We start from the raw sequence: 20732 nt of genomic DNA, 5'->3' as shown, positions 1-20732 counted from the left end.
CTCGCTCTCTCGCGCGGGACATGAAAGCAGGAAAAATAAGTTGCGGACGAGTGGTATATACAGGGTGTCCCAGATCAGTGGACGATGCCGAAAATGATAGGTAGATTTAATCGAATTAAAACGAAAAGTCCTTTACCATTTTGAAAAATTCTCAATAGTTTTCGAGAAAAAAATTAAAATATATAAAATGTATAAGCGTAAGAGCGACAAGAAAGCTGCGCGTGAGTGAGCGCGACAGACGACGGTGCCATTTCTAGTCATTCGTCTGTCGCGCTCACTCACGCAGCTATTTTAATTTTTCTCGAAAACTATTTCAAAATTTTCAAAAGACTTTTCGTTTTAATTCGATTAAATCTATATTCGGCATCGTCCACTGATCTGGGACACCCTGTATATATACAGGGTGTCTCACCCCATGTGTCGAATCCGTTAGGAATAGACAGAACTCGGGTAGACAAATAAGAAAGTCCCACACCATTTTGCAAAATTCTCAATGGTTATTGAGAAAAAAATTAATTTGTCTAGCGCAAGAGCAACAAGGAAGCTGCGGGCGAGTGAGCGTGACAGGCGAATGGCTAGGAATGGCGCCGTCGCCTGTCGCGCTCACTCACGCGTGGCTTCCTTATCGCTCTTGCGCTAGACAAATTAATTTTTTTCTCAATAACCATTGAGAATTTTGCAAAATGGTGTGGGACTTTCTTATTTGTCTACCCGAGTTCTGTCTATTCCTAACGGATTCGACACATGGGGTGAGACACCCTGTATATATATTAATTTAATTATTTTTGGCTGATATAAGTATCAAAAGTTTATTGCGAAAAGTCCAAGCTGGCGTTCTGAAAGAACGATTGTGTAAAGTGCGGGCTGGTTTGAAAAGAAGCACTTTAAATTAACGTCAGGAACAAATAAACTTTTAATGAAATAGATCGTTTAATACACTTATGCTTTCTCTCTACGTCTTCGTCTACATAATCGACTCTCGACTTGTGCTCTCCGTCTCTCCGCTCATGCATACACATACACTTACACAACTCAGTAACTCAAGCGTCCAATCATGGCACGGCAAACTCTCTCGCAAATATGAATGAACCAATCACATCAAACGCTTGACTAATGTACATCTGCACCACTACACTCACTCGATGTATTAAAGTTAACATACAGGAACAGTCTCGCACCTTACCTTACAATTAAAACGTCTGTACTTCCATTTGACGAAGTTAAACCGGACGTTGTACAGAGAGCACCGACGACAACGCAATTAATTCGTGATTTTGGGACTGGCGTGCCCAGCCGTGACGAAAAGAATCCCCGAGCTCACGTAAATCATTTATCTGAATAACCGATCGTTGGATATTTCGTAACATCAGAATGAAATACAGACGTGAATTTATTTCTGTTCTTGACGGGCGTCGATCGCGCGCGCGCGGATCTCTATGGCTAATCACATGTTCTAGCATTTTTTGCACGCAGGCGAATAAAGCTCTTTTGTATTTTTTCATATTTCACGAAGCAGTCGAGGATTAAGGACCATAGGACAGTTCGTCTCGGGAGTGGCGGGCGTGTAATGTGTTGGGCGAGCGTAATCAGCCGTGCATCTCGTAATGACCAGTGCGCGGGGGTGAGGAACAACAAGCCGACCCGGACGTTCTGAGAGGAGGAGGAGGAGGAGGAGGTGGTGGTCGTGGAACGACATCGGGCCTCAGCGGAACGACCCAGAGGTAAATGTCATTAGAATTATCAATTTTACGTTTCTCGAGATCGTTTTCATATCCAAATAAGAATTAAATAATTATTAGATACAAATTTTTTATTCTAAAACATTGACTTGAATGTCTTTGATAGTAATCGTTGGTAATTAAAAAAGGAATTTATTAGAAACGCGTGATTTGTTTTATATTGTAGATTATGTATTATTTTCATCACTCTACAATTTAATATTTTATTTCTATGTTTCAGATTGCAGCTGTTGTATATAATTCCGCTGCTGCGCATCATTCGGTAAGTCTTACATAAATGCGCAATTCATAAACAATCTTATCACGTTTCAAAGTCTGTTAACCTTTAAGTATCACAATAAAATTAAATTCCAGACCTAGCTGTTCTGAATTTTAATAAATTATTTACTTATTATATTTCTAATACTATCTTAGATTTTTTATTTTTTCTTTTCTTTTTTGGTTAAAAAAGTTATGTTGTCGATAAATGTTGTTTAATCGTTACAGTTTTTACAGAATTTATTCAGTAATAAAAAAAAAAAAAATCCAAAATTTATATATGTATAACGTACATTAATTATTATCGTGATACTTAAAAGTCAATTATTACAATCGTTCTTAAAATAATAACTTAGATACTTTCATATGGGAGGGACGAAGGGGGGAGGGAGGGGGAAAAGGAGGAGGAAATAAAATATAAGCTCAAGCATATGACTGATCCAATGGTATAGCTATTTTATTTCCTTTCTCGACCCAATTTCTAAGACGTCCTCTGAGTTCTTCGAGACTTTTCGACTTTGCTTTATTTATCCTCTTGTACTTGACGTCTTTTGGCTTTGTCACAGATCTGTGATTACTCATTACCCTATTGTACGTCACCTGAAAAGGGCAAATAGAATTTTCTCGATCAGAAAGTCAATTTACACGGGCGAACCGAGTTCTCGCGCGCGTAAACGAGGTTTTTTCGCGTCTTTTTACCTGCGCCTGTTGGCTTTCGTCTTTGGGTCTTTCGTTCGGTGAAGAATCCGTATCTTGCGCGAGCCTCTCAAAACTACCGTAGAGATCCTGAAGCCTGCCTTTGCCGTTGTCCAAGTTTTTCATTCTCTTGTCCTCGAACTCTGAGTTCTCCGTCGACTCCGACGGATCTTGATTATTGTCGCTGTCGCAGTCCTCCTCTACGGAGTACACGGTTTCCAAAATCTCTGGTCTTCTAAGGAAGCCGTTGCATCGGCGCATTGACGAGTACTTGTACGACGGGTCCACCGCGTCGGATACGGAACGGATCACAGTTACGTCGGTAATATGAGAACGAAACCTGGGGAATTGAATAAAAAAACACGTGTATTTACTTACGGAATTTACCGTGGACGATCGATAATGTTTACATTTTTATTACCATCCAGACGCTCTGTAGAACGTTTCGTCGGTTCGTGTCTAATATAAAATACTGTAAATGCTCACCTCGGCGGGGCAGGATCGTCCACGGTTTCCTCGAGCACGACGGCGCTATCGCTGTCCCCGAGGCTGTCTAATCTGTCCAGGGCGTCGCAAGGTGGCGAGTCCCTGGTGCTCGTGCTGCCGTCCGCCCATTTACTCTGTAACTGCCTGATCACTCTTTGTTGCCGTATTATAATTGAATCTCGCTGACCCATAATAGCCTTAATCTCCTTTTCCTTCCTACGAAGTCTAGACTCGAACAAGAGAAGTTGCGACGACAACGTCCGCAGCTGCTCGGCCTTCTCCCGCGTCAGTCGTGCCACCAGGTCCTCCTGCAAAATATCACGATAACGTTGAAATAGTCGCTCTTACCAATTTTCCCCTCCCTCTATATTAATTCGCGTAATGAATTGCGGCTTTTCACCGGGGCAAATTAACATCGGCGCGAATTCGTAGCCGTGAAAAACCCACCGGCGTTTCGCCTCGGACATTAAGTAATTAATTAGCGCGGCGATCTCTCGCTGCCGTTATTATTCATATTTGCTTAGCGCCGCTAATTAATTTCCATGACGCTATTCGAGCGGGACATCAAACACCAGGATCAATGCGGTATTAGATTACATTTTTTTTTCTCCCTCTCTCTCTCTCTCTCTCTTTTTTTCTTTTTTATTAATCGGACATCGCGCGCATTTGCGTAAATCTCGTTATTATGTACGTCCGTTCGAGTCCGGTTGCTTTGCGCGGAACGCGATACCGGTATAATCGAGCTGCGAGGAAGGCGCGTTCCACTCCTGCACGCGTCGATATACGCCGTGCAGAGCCGCGTGTTTGCACAACGGTGCACGTACATGTCGTACGTATCCGGCCGGGCGCACTGCATAAGCATTGCCCACGTCTCTTCCTTCCGTCCTCCCTCGCGAAAGATGGGTCTATTACTCTCGCCATTGTGTAGAACACGAGCGGTGCCTCAAAACGGCCGAGTGTGTTATCGCCGTTGCGTGTCACGCACCTCGAAGACGAGCGGGAAAATGATTAAGACGTTCTATCGATAAAAATAAAAAAGCGACGTAAACGACTGATTTTAAAATTTAGATTTTTAGTCACGACAACGCGTATCGGCGGATTATTAAATATTAAAATAATTCACGCGGCATTATCGTTCATATTTTTGCGAGAAAAAAAAAAAAAAAAAAAATTATTGCGGTTGTGTATTTTATTTAGAATCGCGCCTTTTTAAATCTGAATTCCAACGAGCAGCGTTACGAAAACTCGCGTTCTTTTCCCAGCAAATGAATACGTCACGACAATATTAATAGTCCTCGTTTAAGTTCGATAACAATGTAGTCCAAGTCGTTGATCCCATCAATAATTTGCCCGACTAGCCGACGTCGGGTAACCGAAGAAAAAGGATCATTTCGTAGCAATTATTCCTGGCAGATTGCTGGTGAATTTAGTGGGGAGAGTTTCTTTCTTTTTCTTTTTCTTTTTTTTTTTTTTTTATTTTTCTCCTAGCAAATCTACCTCGCAAACCGAGAATCGTCGGTAGTCACGCGAAGCCAGAAGCGAAATCGTAGGACGTCACGAGACGTTCCTTAGCTTATCCCGGAAATGTGCGGAAATCTCTTTACGGCGACGAACTCGTGGCGGCAATGCTATTTCGCGCGCCCGCTGGAATAAAAAAATAAAAAAAAAAAATATATATATATATCTCCGGCGAAAACCGAGCTTTGATTAAGCTCCCGATTAACGAGCTGTCCGATAAAACTTTCCTCTCGTTTCGATCGATTCGCGATTTTAATTTAATGGATATCCCAATTACGGCGCGTACGTGTCCGCGATGTTAAAAACGTGTAAGCGTTTGTTTAAAACATTCGCTCAACCGCGAAGCGGCAAAAATATGTACTCGTTCGCATCTAAATGGATCACTGTGTATCTAATATTTCACTGTCCGCAACATTGGTTCGTGGGTCGAGCGTGTTTTATGGTTTTCGCTGGTAATAGCTTTGATCGATCGCCTCGCGTTTCCCCGAACGATTCTTCATCGAGAAGAGACGAGAAGCGGTCGAGCGGGATTGCCTTTGCATGTAGAAATCCTTCCCGGTGATTGAAATTTACCTGCAACTTAAGGGTCCTTCGCCAGGCAAAGATCTGGTGGGCCTGTGCCCTCTGTCTTGTCCTAAGTGCCGCTATGACCGACTTGGCTTCCTCCAACGACGTCACTTCCACCTCGTTATCGTCCTTCATCGATTCGGCCGACAAGTCACTGACTCGACGGCTCTCGTCGACAGTAGCCAATATGCTACTGTCCATCGACGTCTGGTCGAGACTGTAAACAGAAAGTGAATTTAATGAACGACTTGTTCGTTTCGTGGCTGCCTAGCAAACCTTTTTTTTTTTTTTTTTTGGAGAGAAGAAAATTATTTTGAGTGAATATAATACTTTCGTTAAACTATCGGTCGAACAATCCCTTTCGATGTATAAAATAATAATAGTTTTATTTAAAAAAAACCGAGATAGGAGTTTATTAAAATTGCTGTATTTATAAACCATCTAAATCTTTTTAATTACTTTAGCTTACTTTAAATAGTCTTGTCGATGTTTAGTCAAGATAGAAGGTGCAGCTTGCAATCGGGTGGGCATGTAATAAATACAAAAAAATAAAAGAACTCGCGAAACCGATTGAAAGGCCGGAAAACGATGCATTTTTTTTTTTCCGGGTAATTACACTTCGACAACAGATATCGCGGGGGAAAAAAGGTAATCCGGGAAGCTCGTTTTCTCCGGAGAAGAAAAGCGATATTCGTGTTTGAAAACGAACTTGCATGATTTAAGAGCCGCTTGAATATCTCTCCGCATTTTCGCGTAGTTCTTAATTTAATTTAATTTTTTTTTTTTATCGGCGTGGTAATAAATCATCCTGTACAACTATGTATATCAATTGAACATATCTTAGAGATTTCCACGATAAAAAAAAAAAAAAAAATTTAATATTTCTAATATAAAATATTAAGAATAGTAAGTCGTCATTGTTCTAGAATAATTTGCGTAACGAAAACTCATTATATATTTATCATTTCAGCATCGTCTCCGGTACATCGCATACGGTTAACGTGTTCAGGAGTGCTGTGCGAGTATTCTGATGAATGTGTGAGGAGAAGAGACGGCCTAGACAACGGAGTTGGTCGACAGGAGGCGGCCAGGATTCAACAACGGAGCCTGCAGCTGGGAGAAGGAATAAATGCGACCTGGAAAACGAAGGCTGAGAGAAGGTGGCGGCCTGGGAGGCATCAGGCAATGGCAGAATAACCAGGTGTAAGTATAGCTTACTTTATGTAAAAAAATTATTTTTAGAATATTATTAAAATTATTATTCTATTAAAGATGTATTTCTGATCACGGAGCTCGCGAAAGCGACCGTGCTCGATGCCGAGTTTCGTTTACGTTTTTTTTTATTAGCTCGCCTTTTTAAACTTTATTTTAAAGCGTCGTTCTCGAGCTCCCAGATCGTCACCGTTACAAAACTCTCGTTTAAGCCAGCCCCAAAAATAATCTAACAACCCGAAAAACTTTGGTTATTTACTTGCTCTCGGGTTATTACGGGAGAGAAAGAAGGTAAAAATCAACGTTATGAAGCTGAAAAACAAATGTTGGGAAAGAATTGTGCGTGATAGAAAATCTGATAATACTTCGGGGCTCTTGAAACCGGAATTTTAAAACGCGATATCGAAAATTAAAATTTTCCTCTTTCTTTCTCTTTCGCAAGATCGATAAGTATATAAGAATTAATATATATCATCGGCATTAAATTACAGGGTGTAATAGAATCCCGCGACATATTATCCCGCGGCAATAATATTCGTCGCAGTATCTTTCCTCAACTAAATTAAATAACTAAATTAAAGCTTTTTTTTTTTTTTTTTTTTTTTTTTCGGGTTGTTAGATTATTTTTGGGGCTGGCTTAAACAAGAGTTTTGTAACGGTGACGATTTGGGAGCTCGAGAACGACGCTTCAAAATAAAGCTTAAAAAGGCGAGCTAATAAAAAAAAACGTAAACGAAACTCGGCATCGAGCACGGTCGCTTTCGCGAGCTCCGTGCGAGAGAAAAAACAGCGTTCGGTACACGATCGGGTCTATTGCCGTCTCACTTTTTTACGCGGTTGTTCTCTTTCTATCTAGGGGCCGAAACTTTTATCCGTCAGTCTCGTTGCGGAGCTTCGAGCGCGAGGACGTATTGTTTTAATCGCTCCGCAATTACGCGTATTTTCTATCGCGGATAGGCGTTTACATATACGAATGAGTGTCGACGTCGTCGACTCGGAGACGAGAACGATTATTTTTTTTACTCATGTGCCTTTTCACTCGTCGTCCTGTAATTCGTTTCGTGTCACGAAAAAGTGCTTCGGGACGCCAAAGTTATGTAGTGGGCGCTAGCGTACGGAGCGTCCGACGAGTATTACTCCGCGTCGAGCATTTCCGACAGTCTCCTATTACAATTTTCTTTGGCAGGTTCCGGCAACTGTCATTGTTAGACCGTGTAGATCTGTACCTCGCCCGTCGCGGCCGACATTCTCGTCTCGTTTCGACTAAGTGATTTTTAGAAACTCGAGGAACATAAAGCGCGCGCGGGGGAACATTTTAGATCGCTGCCCGTTTCGTTCGCCGCATGATGCAAGTTCTCAGGGTTCGCGTTCATTCCGCCGACGAAAATTGACTCAAAAAGTGATTCTTGGACCTCGCGCTTATACATCGCAGCCAATCTTTCGTGCCGAGATAGAGGACGACGCGAGCGAAGGCCCAGTGAAAGTAAGCGACACCACGAATATCGCGGGTGCAAATTTATACACCCGTTTTAATATTTAACATTCTCGGACAGTCGGTCTTGGCGATTTTCCCTCCCCTCCTCTCACCGCACCTCACCCCCGTGAATCATCCGCGATCGTGTTCATGCTACGGCACAAAATGTCGAGCCGGATAGAGATGGTGGGGACCCTAGCGCGCCGACCAATCAGAGCGCTCCGTGGATCGCCTGCTTCTTCCGGCCACCGGTCTGCGCGACCCGTTGCGCAGTTGAGAGAAGACGCCGACCACGTGCAGAGCTGCGGATTTCGCGACGGATATTAAGGCTTCTGCATGTGTTTGTTCTCTCGCGGTATATCGTCTCGTACCTACATGTATGTCTCGCCTCGCCCTGCGATCCCTATCAACCGTGGTGTCTTGCAGAGAACACCGCCTTTGGCCATATACCGACATTCGGCCAGGCAAGTGTAACTAGTCTCGTTCTTTATTCCGTCGTAATAGATTCGCGTACTTGTAGTCGGGCGACGATACGCGAGTGTAGTTCCGTCGTAATAGATTCGCGTACTTGTGGTCGGGCGATGATACGTGAGTGTAGATTCGCGATCGGAATCTTATAGAAACTGAAATTTGAGAGCACGAGATCTGCACCTCGCCCGTCTTTGTCGTCGCGGTCGTGGCTTCGTCCCGTTTTATTTAAAGTGATTTCTTGAGTACTCGAAAAAGATACAGTGCGCGGGGAACATTACATATTGCGGTCCGTCTCGTTCGCTGCTTGGCACATTCTTGGCATCCCAGTTACTTGTGTCGGGATCCAGGACGATTTGAGTAAAGTCCCGGTGAGAATAAGCAATGTCACGAATATCGCGGGTGCAAATTTGTACAACGAATATTTCGTTTGTTGTGTATCTTAATTTTAATTGTAAAAAATTGCCGCGATAATCCACCGTCATTTTTTTCGTCGTTTGTCTCTCAAGTAATAGTAATTATAAAAAAAAAAAAAAAAAAAAAAAAATAGCAAAACAGTGTAATATAATGGTAAATGATTTAAAGTGTTTCAAGAAAATCCAGAATACTGTCACAAAAGGAAGGAAGGAAGGAAGGAAGGAAGGATGGATGGATGGATGGATGGACAGACCTATCGACCTACTGTAACCTAACCAACAGCTACAAATGGTAAGTGAACCATTTCGCGTCCAGTGCGCGACGGGGCATGAAACGGGAGTAAATAAACGGAAAAATCGAGAGATTCCCGTGCCAAGTGTTCGTTTTTACGGTCGTCAATCGATAATTCGCAACGTGCGTACACGATGATCCGTATTCACAGCCTAGTGCCAATTAATCTCTTTTGTACGGCTGTTCTTTCATTCGCGGGACCCGGTTTTTCGCGCTCGACTTTTTCAAGTTCCGTTCCAAGTAGAATTGTAATACGGTTTGAATAAGAGAGTCCAAATCGCACTGCCTCGAATCTTGAGATTGCGAATCCGACCGCGCTAACTCTTTGACGACCGACGGGAGCAACCTTTTTCTTTTTTTTTTCCTCATTCTCTTAACTCAGACGACGGGGTTTCTGCACCGGGCGCAGGCCAATGGCCGCGTGACTTCTTACACCGGAGGTTCTGGTGAAGGAGATGAATAAGTCAATTCGGCAATAAATCAGCCCACCGTTGCTCGTAAGTTCCCATTTACACTCTTTTATTGTAGCGCCCGCGCGCCACAAAATGCATTTTTGTACGGAAGTTGTTAGAAATTCGAAACGCGGGAGGTATTGCTTTGAATTACGAATTCTGAGTCATATCAATCAAAACAGGCGTGACGTGAGATGCATATTCGCGTTCGTACCGTAGCGAGACTGTGAAATGTATTGTGCCGCTATTTTGCATGCCGGGCCAACGCTTAATTAGCGATTAACAAAGCGAATTAAAAAAAAGAAAAATAGGAAGTGATAATAATCCGGGCGCAAAAATTAGCCACTGAGATTTCGACGAGAGATGCGGAATTGAAGCGAGAAATATCGGGATGAATGGTCCTTTTAGTTAATTTTCTCAGCAACGGTATTCATATGATATTCGCTTTATCCGATAAAAATTTTTATCACGTAAACGATCGTACGCGCAGCTAGCACGATCCTATCCTGTTCTATATCTGTAAAAAATTTATGTGACGCCTGAATTAACAGATAATCGATTCTATTGTTGCCGTTTATTAAAGTATATACATATATATATTTTTTTTTTTTTTTCAGACGACACAACTGCATTCACCGCTGATCATCGAAAGTGCCGTCACCGCCAGTGTTCGCGAGTGACTTGTGTCCGGAAAGCTGACGACACGTCCCATCTGAGAGGAGGAGCAGGCCCGGGATGGGCATCCTGCATCAGCGGAGCAACTTTTAGGTGAGCATCAATTTTTTAAATAAAATCTTTAATAAAGAAAAAATTCTCTTTTTTTGTTAACTTTATTAATTGATATATCAGCATCTGTATATTAATATTTTGCATTTTATGTTACAGCCAACGGCAGTATTCATCAACTCCGCTGAGGCAGATCGGTGAGTCGCATGACTTTTTTTTCGTAGTTTGGTAATCGCAATTTTTTATAAACCGATGGGCTCACGGCTTGATAAATGTACTTCGGCGGATTACATGAATCTCGATTTTACTTTTTTGTCGGTTCGAACTAATTAACACTCGGTAACACGTACCCGCTTCTATACTTTTTTTTTTTTTATTCTCTGTTGACTCTGATGACTAACTGCGTCTGACTGGTCGCACTTGTTCGTGCTCCGACTCGTTATTATTTTCCTCTTCTCCGCAACGGCGCGCTATTTCGACGAATCGGTCGCGGTTTTCCCCGATTTATAGCCTTTTTCTTCTCGAGACATCACGGATGTTTTCTCCTCTCGTCTCTCGCCGTTGCTGTTAATTTGCCAATTGCTGAAAGCGAGCGTCATGATTTCCGTTGCCGTACAATTTGCCCGAAGCGATATTTCTTCCGCGTTTCCTTTGTCCGCCGTGGCGCGTGCGACAAAGGACGCGATAATTGCAAAATCCCGTTGCGGTCCGGTCAATCGTTTTAACGTATGTTTTGCGACAATGCGCCAAGTTGGACATTGTCCCGAGCGGTGTTTAATTTCTATGGCGACGTCAACGACCAGCGTGCCCTTATTTCCCGGTTATAACTCGGGTATTCGTGCGTTCCACAGCACGCGGCAACAAGTCTGAGCGACAAATTTCGAAAGGGCCGCGAAATTAGCCCGTGTTTGTCCGAGACGTCGGAAATCCGGGAACGATAATTCTTATCGGCGCGCCGAAAATTATCCGGTTAACTTCCGTTTTTCACTTCGTAAAATAAGATTCGGGGTTTGTAAGAGGGTTGTCGACCTTTGCTTTGACGCGCGGGAATGAAAACGCCCCGTCGCTCGGCAAAAAGGACTTTGACGTTTATTTCCACCGATCGAAAGTTTAAACTCGCTCCGCGTTGAAAAGTCGCTATTTTGAATATTAATTTCCAAAGTATACTCATCTGCTCTGCATTCCTGCGGCGCTTTTCATCTTCCTCGGCATTTCCGAAATTTTCCGCCGTGGTAGCGTCGCCTCCCGAAGATGGAAATAATTCACGAACGTACCGATCAAAAGCACTTTTGTCCCCGCGTTTACAACATTTATGGCGTCATCGATCGTCCCCTTTTCCTTTTTTATAATGTATGTTTTGCAAAGCACGCCCCATCCTCCAAGTATATCTTCTTCTAATGGTGCAACAGGTATATATATATATAGCTGATTTTGGCTCGCTCGAGTGGCCAGGTAATTGGGTATTCGCAACACGATTACTTTTTATTGTGGAAGGCAGAGTCGGTCCTTCGTACAAGCCCAAAGAGGATTCGCGAGATTACATCTTTCTCATGTAACCCGTGATACTTCGGGCGGATTGCCACTTCCATCCGAGGTGGCAATCGGATAAAAATTTCTTATCCTCCGGACCCAAATTTCGAATCCCTCGTCGAACCACCGTTTTACGTAACAGGTGACGAACGACGTGGCGTGGTGGTAATTGCAATTTTTTTTTTGGTTTTTTATTTTTCGGTCGAAAAAAAAATACGACGGTGTCTCATGCCCCCCTCGAAGGGCCCATCACCGGGTGTAACTCCGATCGCAATTGCACGCGCATATACGCATACCTACGTTCACCAATGGCATGTGCTCGGCTTCAGAGGCATGTGCATGCCGGTCCGCGCGAATTCTGCTCGTAGTTGCATTAAAGCGAGCCCAACGAAAACACCCTCTGATTCCTTCATTAGGCAACCACGACGTCCCTCGGTAAAAGCTTTCCGGATCTGGTAATTAATCTTTGTTGTACCGCAAGCGGTCAGGTTCGTTTTTATCTTCCACCCCTCCCCCCTCTCTCTTTCAGCACTCTCTCCCCCATGGAAACAGTATTTTATTCACCTTCTCCTTTTCCCACGTCGCCGCGCGTAATCATTGCTGTTGTTTTCCCATTTTCCTTCGCGAGTGTCGTAAAAAGCGCAGCGAGCCGCCGTACGGAGGGCGATTAATTTCACGGAGCGAACGACGCGGAACAAGGAGCGAGTGCATAAAGTACGATTCAATTGTGTCGCCGAGGGTATCGTGACCCACGGCTCCCCGGGATATATGGGATTTCTACTTCCGCGACATCCGGCGGCATGGAGCTAGGAATGCATAGCGAAACACGGCTTACGGAACGTGTGTCCACGCTCGAACTGCACGAGATCGCATTCCCGCGAGAAATAAATCTTGGATGTGGATCTCGAGCGAGATCGAGATCCACCCGCGAAATCGCCAGCTTTCGCGAAATCTTTTATATTACAGACGCGACATCCGCTCGTTGAAAATGCGACAGACATCGTGAAAAATGACGGCGTGTCGGACGATCCGTAAAACCTTTGTAGCTGCGACGTTCGCGAACGACGCGGTACTTCCGATCGTCCGAATTGAAAGAACTCTCCGTCGGGTTCGTCTCGTAAAAAGCTATATCAGATTTCGAATTTGCATATACCTAATCTGCGCATGTGATATCTACACCGCGTCGCGGACGCGCCTGATATGTTTAGCTCCGTTAAGCAATAGATCCTTATTAAAGATGCCGCTTTCCGCGTCACGGGATATTTTTAGTGTATACACCCGCGCGCTATCCGAATATCGATATACGCCGTTGTTAACGACCGCCCCGATATTATCGGAGCATCAAAAAGTACCGCCCGAGGCCGAGGCATACAAATCGTAGCAACGGGATTGACTTCGCGATTCAATATCGACATGTCGCATGTCCCTCGGTATCGATTGCGTCTCAATACGTATATGTCGCGTACCAAATAAAATTCTCGAGTATATTTCGGGCCGAGGAGAGCTGGTCGGGCGTAAAACCGGTGGGATTTAGTATCCGCACGCGTTCTTATCCGTGTTTCAGGTCTCATTAAAATTCACTATTGTTTAGATTCGTCGCGGCCGTTTCTCCCAAGTGGGCGAAAAGAAGTCGGGGTTGATCCTGCCAGGCGATACTTTTGCCCGATGACGCAAATAGCGCGCGAACGTTTTTCGCGGATGCGCTTCTCCCTGTCACGTACGCGCCGCCCGGGCGCGTCTCGCGATTCATTTCGCCGGATATTTCTTCAGTTCGTCAGACGTAATCCCGCCGCGGCCCTCCCTCTGCTTTCTCTCCGCCCGGTAAGAATTTTCAAGTTTTGCCCTCTTTCCCTCCTCTCGCGGTACGTGCTCCTCGTAACAATCACGGCGCAACGGCGGCGGGCGGCCGCCCGCCCTCGCGCTCGCTTCGTACGCGTGATTCATTGTTCCCCGAGTGCGGTCGTGAGATTTGTAAAGGGGTGCGTTATATTCCGCATAAAAGTGCACGAAATTATTCAATGTCGGGATCTCGCCGCACGTTCCCCGACCTCTTTCCTCCCTTTCTCTCTCCCGAGGAGTCCAAGTCGCCGCGAAAAATGCCTCATTTGCATATCCCTTGTTAGCTCTCTTGATAACGCACGACGGAGAAAAATCTTTTCTTCCTATACGCGATCTTTGCGCGCCAAAAACAGCATCGCCTCTGCGATCGACGCCGTTCCCTCCTCGTGTTCATTTACGAAGACACCTTGGTTGCAAAGAAAGCTCTGCAGAAATACACGCGCAAAGTCGAATTGGTATTCCTCTCCCACTGTTTTGCTACTCTCGACCCCGCTGCAACTCGATCCGGTTAATCCGGAATGTACCATGGGGATTATAAAATATTAAATCCGCCCAGGGTATCTGAATTAATTGAAATCGATCAATAGACGGGGACCCGATACGTTTTTCAGATCGGGACGAGAAAATAACGATCTTATTCTCTCAGGCTAATTTTTTTTTTTTTTTTTTTTTTAACCCCACGATTCGTATCGTGGGTTTAAAAAAATTTTGGGTTTACGAAGATCGATCTTAAGATCACCGAGGGACGTAACCTTATTACAATTTTATCCGTGTTGTGGAACACCTGGCATATCAATATTCTGAAACGACCAATACCGCGGTGAGGCCTGGCAAGCGCGAGGAAGCAAATGTGCGCGCGAGGTATAGGTATCGGTTCGGAACAAGCCGTAACTAAACGATGGCCATTTGTTTCCGCTCGAGGATATTATTTATTGATAAGGGCTTATCCGCGATTTCGAATATTTCTTGACCTGCACCACCGGAGAGCCTTTTGACCGCGCGCGATAAAGCGGTTACATTTCCCCCCTGCCGTTAAAACGATACAATTAGACATTCGGCTCTAAAAATATGTATCGTGCGAGATAGACGCTTTTAAAGCGGCGGCCGCGAAATTTGCCAACCCGATCCAGCAGCTTTCACTCTCTTCTTTTATTTTCATAAAATATTTACGTTTCATAAAACATTTACATGGAAATCCCGCGTGTCTCGGGTCCTTCGCGGTCTCGAGCTAATCTTTATTCCACTTTGCTCTTCGTCTACGCTCATTTCTCAAGTACCTGCGAGGTATTTCAAGATTGATTTTACTTATTGCATTATGAAATCCGGCCGATCGATCGCGTGCGCATCTGTTCGGCAATTTGAGTACCTAAGCGGCAGTATGCGGTTCCGTGACACTCTCCGCGTTTGACGCCACCTGACCGTAATTCCTATCGGGCATTATCCGCGCTCCCGAAGCATCCGGTATTTCTGCGGTGCGTCTGCGTGTACACACGTGTCGCTCCAGAACGCATCCGTGCGTGTGGAGTCGTGCGCACGATATTCACCTGATTGCAACGCATCGACACGCGCGCGTGTGTGCGAAATATCGCACCCCGAATATTTACCGGCACCCTCCTCAGACGTTTGGACCCCTCGGCGCGTATCGCGAGATTGGAACGATGACCAACTCGAATTAATCCTTCGGGGAGATCGCTCTCAGATTTGTCAGTGACAGAGGCACAGAGGTTTCGCGGTTGATACCGCACGTAACGAGCTTACTTCGTTTTGCCGCTGACGGCTTGAAGGAAAACATTTAATTCCGTTCCGTTTTGCTGCACCCCCTTATAAGTAAGGATCTAAGCTAGTCCGAAGAACAAAGTGTGCACGTGAGACGGAGGCTTAAAAATTTTTGTTCCTCGATCCATTCCCGAGTAAGCGCAGGAACAAGCCCAGACGTACCTAATAAATAACAGTCGTCAGTAAATAATTCCGACGTCGATAAATTCTCGAGCGAGCTAGAGTAACGCCAAGCTGCTTCGTAATTAGAAATAATAATCGAATTATTTTATGGGAAATTTATGAGTTTTAATAAAACGAGAGCGTCCGGACCGCGGTAATAAATAATAATTGATAATAATTGATAATTAGATTCCGCGTATCTCGTAATACGTCCCGTGTAATAACCGCGATAATGTCCGTAGCTCGTGTCGATCGCAATATCTCGCGACCCCCGGGCCCATCCTTTACGCGGCTCCGCGCCGCGGATATTGCGCTTTGCTATTTTATTATTTTAGTATTTCGCCCGCGACGGAAACGCATTTATATCGCAGCCGGTGGTTTCGCCCTCGGGGTTACCTGGCGGAAACGCGTACCTTTCCTATCGCACGCGCCGCGGGAGGGCTCTTGGTCCCCCCGGCAGCTCTTTCACGCAGGTTGCCTCGCGATCGATGTCCTCCGGGGGAGGGAAACGTCAAATTCGCGGCGTGGCATGACTCAGCCGTACGGCTCATGCATAATTTATCCGGGCTTAATTAGTCGGTGCTGGAGAAAGCGGTGGAGGGGAGGGGGGGGGAAAGAGTAGGGGACACGAGGAAGGAGGTGAAAGAATCGGAAAAATGCATCTCGTAAGTGCGCGTCGCCCGTCGTCGAGTGGTTCGCATTTAAATTTGTAAATGATTTAGCCTCTCTCCGCTCATTATACAGATTAACGCGCGTTAACAGCTCGCAGTTCTCCGCCGATTTACTCTTCGTTCAATCGGAATGAATGCGTAACGACCGGGAATGACTTTAACGAGGAAACCTCTCGCAGCTGTCACACTTTGAGCCGTCGCGGAGGTTCCAGGTGTGCCGCGGAAGCATCTCGCGACGAGAGGAGGCGCCGGGACTTTCTTCTCCGCGCGCCGTAATACGGTCCCTTTCAGAAGTTGAAACTAAGGACGAAACTACATGTTTATAAAGTATACGTACGTCGCATATGTAATATTTGACATCGCTTTTATCGCGCCGTCCATTTTGTCCCTTTGAAAACGCCCAATTTTTGCCCGTAAATTCGCAGATTGGATTTTCGACAAAAAAAAACCGCCCGGCCCTAATTGTCAATTATATTGCATGGCTCGCTCGGCGAATTATTGTTTTTCGCGCAGCTGCCATCCTATTATCCCTTCTCCTAAACGCCATTTAAAAGTAAAAGTATTATTAAATATAATTTTGTTTTGTCGATGCCCATTAACATAATCGTCGGGATTTCGCTGCAAATACTATTTCGAAGTTTGCGAGCACCCCGAGAGATTACGTTCTGCATTCCCTCGCGATTATTCTCGTTGCTGAATGTTTCGATCGGCCCGTCAGAAAGAAAGAACGCACTTCCGTTCGCTCGTTTAAATTCCGGTTTTATATTCCCACGAGATTAATAACAACAGATGACTCTTTGGTATAATTTTCTTTTTTTTTTTCTGATTTGTATCTTAAGTTTAAAAAAAAAAAAAATTTGGTTTTGCGAAAGTCTATTTTATCGGTTCGGAACAAGCCGTAACTAAACGATGGCCATTTGTTTCCGCTCGAGGATATTATTTATTGATAAGGGCTTATCCGCGATTTCGAATATTTCTCGACCTGCACCACCGGAGAGCCTTTTGACCGCGCGCAATAAAGCGGTTACATTTCCCCCCTGCCGTTAAAACGATGCAATTAGACATTCGGCTCTAAAAATATGTATCGTGCGAGATAGACGCTTTTAAAGCGGCGGCCGCGAAATTTGCCAACCCGATCCAGCAGCTTTCACTCTCTTCTTTTATTCCCATGAAATATTTATACGTGGGAATCCAGCGTGTCCAGTGCTTTAAATAAAATGTACGACCTTAACTGCCAGTAAATTCAGAAGACGTATGCAAACATTTCTCTCGTTTCCCTGCCACAAGCACGCGGCAACACAAACGCCGCATTTGTTCCGAGGGGATAAACCGTCGAGGAATTGTAGTTTACAGGATCAAGGAATTATCACGAATTAACTTGGCGTTAAGAATTGTTAGAATGTGATATCACTTGTTTAATAACTTGACTAATTCCTTAAATCGTTTCCCGCTAATTATCAGTTGTTTGTCCGCGATACTTTCACGAGTTTCTCGATTTCCCGGGGGAGAGGGGAGGAGGAGGAAAGCAAAATCGCTTCTATCCGCGGCGCGTAGGCTTTTTGTCACAATTTTTTAATTGAGCCGCACGTAATCCAATTCCGAGATCGCGTTTGATGTCTAAATATAGGCTCGTGCACACCCGCGGACTGAAAAATCGTGCGCCAGATGGTCGTCGTTTTCGTGTGCGCTTTCGCGAACGTTCGCAATGCAACTGCGGCTACGGAATACTCGGCGCTGCAACGTGCACCACGCCAACGTTCCGCGCGCGCACGCGCTCGGAACTCTTTGAAAAAAATAATTATAAAGGCAGCGTATCGGCTCTTGCTCTAAAAATCAAGCTGGTCTAGGAACGCTAATGACCATAATTAAATATTGTCGGATACGTGGAAGAATATTCCGATCGCACCTGAATTGAAAATATTATCGAGTTATTCGAACCCAGGTCGTATTTAATTACACCCGTACTGGCAAAAATGTTAATTAAATGTAAACTTTTCCGCTCCCGGTGGCCACGAGGCGTGATTAAAATTTCGCCGACCGAGCAGCTCGCGAAATATTTCCGCGCGAATCGGGATCACAATTTCCATAAATTTCATTTTTTTTTTTCTCCCCCAAGTTCCTCTTTGTGTTTTCGATATTTTTCCCGTCGCGGCGAACGTCTCGGGGTGACCGGCGTCTCGAATCGACATCGCGGATTGCAAAGATACAGCGTCGAGCTTCTCTTTGGCAAAATTAGGAACGCATCTGCGACGCGTTCTCACCCGCGCCGCTCGCTCGCGCGAAAACGCGCAAGAAACGCACAATCTACACGTGCATACTCTGTGTAACTTAGGGTTCGCGATACGTGTAGATGCGTGCATACACGTATACATGTATATACATTATTTTGTTCTTTTAATTCAATGATCCGACATTATTCTTAAATTAAATAAAATTTGGTTTCGGGTACCTCACAGTTTGTTACATGTAACAACTAGACATTCTTTATCCCGCTAATATTTTAATGGTTTAAAACTGATTCTTTAATTAATGGTTCCAATTTTTTTTCAATTCTTACATAAATGGTTTAAAATTTTTTTTTTTTTTTTTTTTTAATGGTCCGACTTCATTCTTGATTTATAGTAGAAAGAAAAGGGAAAGGAATGAATAAGTTAAGGAATTATTTTTGTAAAACCGAGTCTCTTTTTGGCAGAAAGCCCAAGTATTAATAAATAATAATAAATAAAAATATAAATAAAATTTACCGAAGGCTTTTGCATCTTTTCTCTCGTTATTTGAGAAAAATAATCAATTTTCCAAGACGCAAGACACTCGAGTAAAGAAAGCGTTAATGTTACCAATTTTATCGTAATACGAATTGTACAAGAGAAAAATGCTTCAAGATCTTTTCTTCGTTTTCCCAATTCTTTTTTTCTTTTTTTTTCTTTTTGTTTCGTTCATCCCGAGTCCTGCCACTTCTCGTCTTCGCCGAGACGTTTAAATAACGACCTAGTCGAGCGGGTAAAAGGTAAAGCTCGTCATGAGAGTCTTATATAGGATACGTCAAACAGCGGCAAAATTTGACGGAACAGAAGGGGGAGGGTGTGGCCTGCATTGAAAGAAAGAGAGAAAGAGAACGGATGTTGTAACGATAGCAATCTCAAAAATGTCGATCATACGCCACGCACCGTGTTGGCAATGTGTACTTTTGCGTTGACGAGCGGGCTCGACTGACAGAATCCACGTTAACGGCAGTGGCAGCTCGATCGATAAATTTCAGTTTCATGCAAAATTATGTAAATCTTTTTGCGACACACATACCCCTCCCCCCCCCCCGTCTGTCCATAATTATGCGTGTATGCGTGCACGCGCGTCTACCAGATTGACTCGCCGCAGCGTTCCTCGCACAGTCCGTGCTCATAGCCGTAAAAATATAATACGTTGTCCGTCGTAATGGCATCCCGGTGAAAGGGGGGAGGGGGGGTTCTAACACGACATCGATTAGTATCCATTAAACCCTTGCTCACCGACATATCGACGCCCGCGTATGGCACGGTGCGAGAGAGGTTGTTGTCATGGTTTTGCGCTGGATGCTGATCGATATATCAGGTATTGAAACCGGCACAATTTTCGGGTGGGCTCTCAGATCTCGTTGTTACAAATATATCACGGCGAGATCACTCCCGCGTCTGTTCGCAGCGCGATATTTTTCTTCTTTTTTTTTTATTTTTTTTTTTCCTCGCGTCTATAATTTATGACGCGGAACTCTACGGGGTTACGACTGTTTCAACTTTTGGCTCCGGTCGCTGTTAAGGTTTTTACGCTATTGGAAATCTGTGGAACGCTCGTAATAAATTTCTCATTCCGTTCTGTGCTTCTTGAACCGGCATTCTTTCCCCATTGTAAATACAAAATTATTCAAAAAATATAAGAAATATGTTTGTAAAAAAAAAAAAAAAAGAAACTTCTGGAGAAATAAATTTTTTTAGAGATTGTCGGCAACCGTCGCACTTTCTCGCAATCTTGGCGCAGCTGCGTTATAAGACGCATCTGTTCTATCACCGTTATATTACAATCCCTCAAAAGTTTGATCGAAAATAATCCGCAGCCAGTTTACCCTCTTCAGAAATGAAATTTACTATCATAAAAAATTATAAAAACCAAAAATTAGTTTTTTTTTTAATTACTTATTACAAAACGTACTTTCTTAACTAAATCACGATTATAATATCGCAGAAGAATTTCCGTCTGCAATTACATCTATTTATTTCTTATATTAACCTTGTATGAATTACTTTTTACACCCGCCTCGTAATTGGCTTTTAGTCGGAATCGCGCGACATTATATCCGCGTTTCGTCGACATTTCTGTCGTCGTGTCGATGGCTATCTCCCGGACTGTATATTTTCTCTGTTTTCTTCGAAATCCATCAGCCCGCAGTATTTCACGATTTCGGGGCGGACGAAAATGG

The 20732-nt window shown here is 44.1% G+C and overlaps 1 protein-coding gene and 1 long non-coding RNA gene across 3 annotated transcripts in view; one reads left to right on the top strand and one right to left on the bottom strand.

Annotated features, from left to right (window-relative positions):
- Positions 1-889: 889 nt before the first annotated feature.
- The window catches only part of LOC139109374 (uncharacterized), a 57346-nt gene continuing 37503 nt past the window's right edge, over positions 890-20732 (bottom strand). The window contains exons 2-5 of the mRNA XM_070668383.1: positions 5271-5481; positions 3180-3487; positions 2697-3033; positions 890-2597 (exon numbers count right to left, since the gene is read on the bottom strand). Of these exons, the coding sequence (XP_070524484.1) occupies positions 2421-2597; positions 2697-3033; positions 3180-3487; positions 5271-5481 (1033 nt within the window). The 3' untranslated portion in view covers positions 890-2420. The remainder of the gene's footprint in view (positions 2598-2696; positions 3034-3179; positions 3488-5270; positions 5482-20732) is intronic.
- LOC139109376 (uncharacterized) lies at positions 1655-10671 on the top strand. 2 transcript variants are annotated; one of them, XR_011546824.1, is made up of 6 exons: positions 1655-1721; positions 1960-2001; positions 6235-6467; positions 9004-9126; positions 10196-10346; positions 10464-10671. It is a non-coding gene; the product is annotated as an uncharacterized lncRNA (long non-coding RNA). The 2 variants fall into 2 exon arrangements; XR_011546825.1 differs by lacking the exons at positions 1655-1721; positions 1960-2001; positions 6235-6467 and adding an exon at positions 7801-7959.

The sequence above is a fragment of the Cardiocondyla obscurior genome, linkage group LG17 (genome assembly GCF_019399895.1).
Source record: "Cardiocondyla obscurior isolate alpha-2009 linkage group LG17, Cobs3.1, whole genome shotgun sequence".
NCBI classification, from domain to species: domain Eukaryota; kingdom Metazoa; phylum Arthropoda; class Insecta; order Hymenoptera; family Formicidae; genus Cardiocondyla; species Cardiocondyla obscurior.
The sequence above is the reverse complement of the archived record's forward strand: the minus strand, read 5'-3'. Positions and strand labels throughout refer to the sequence as shown.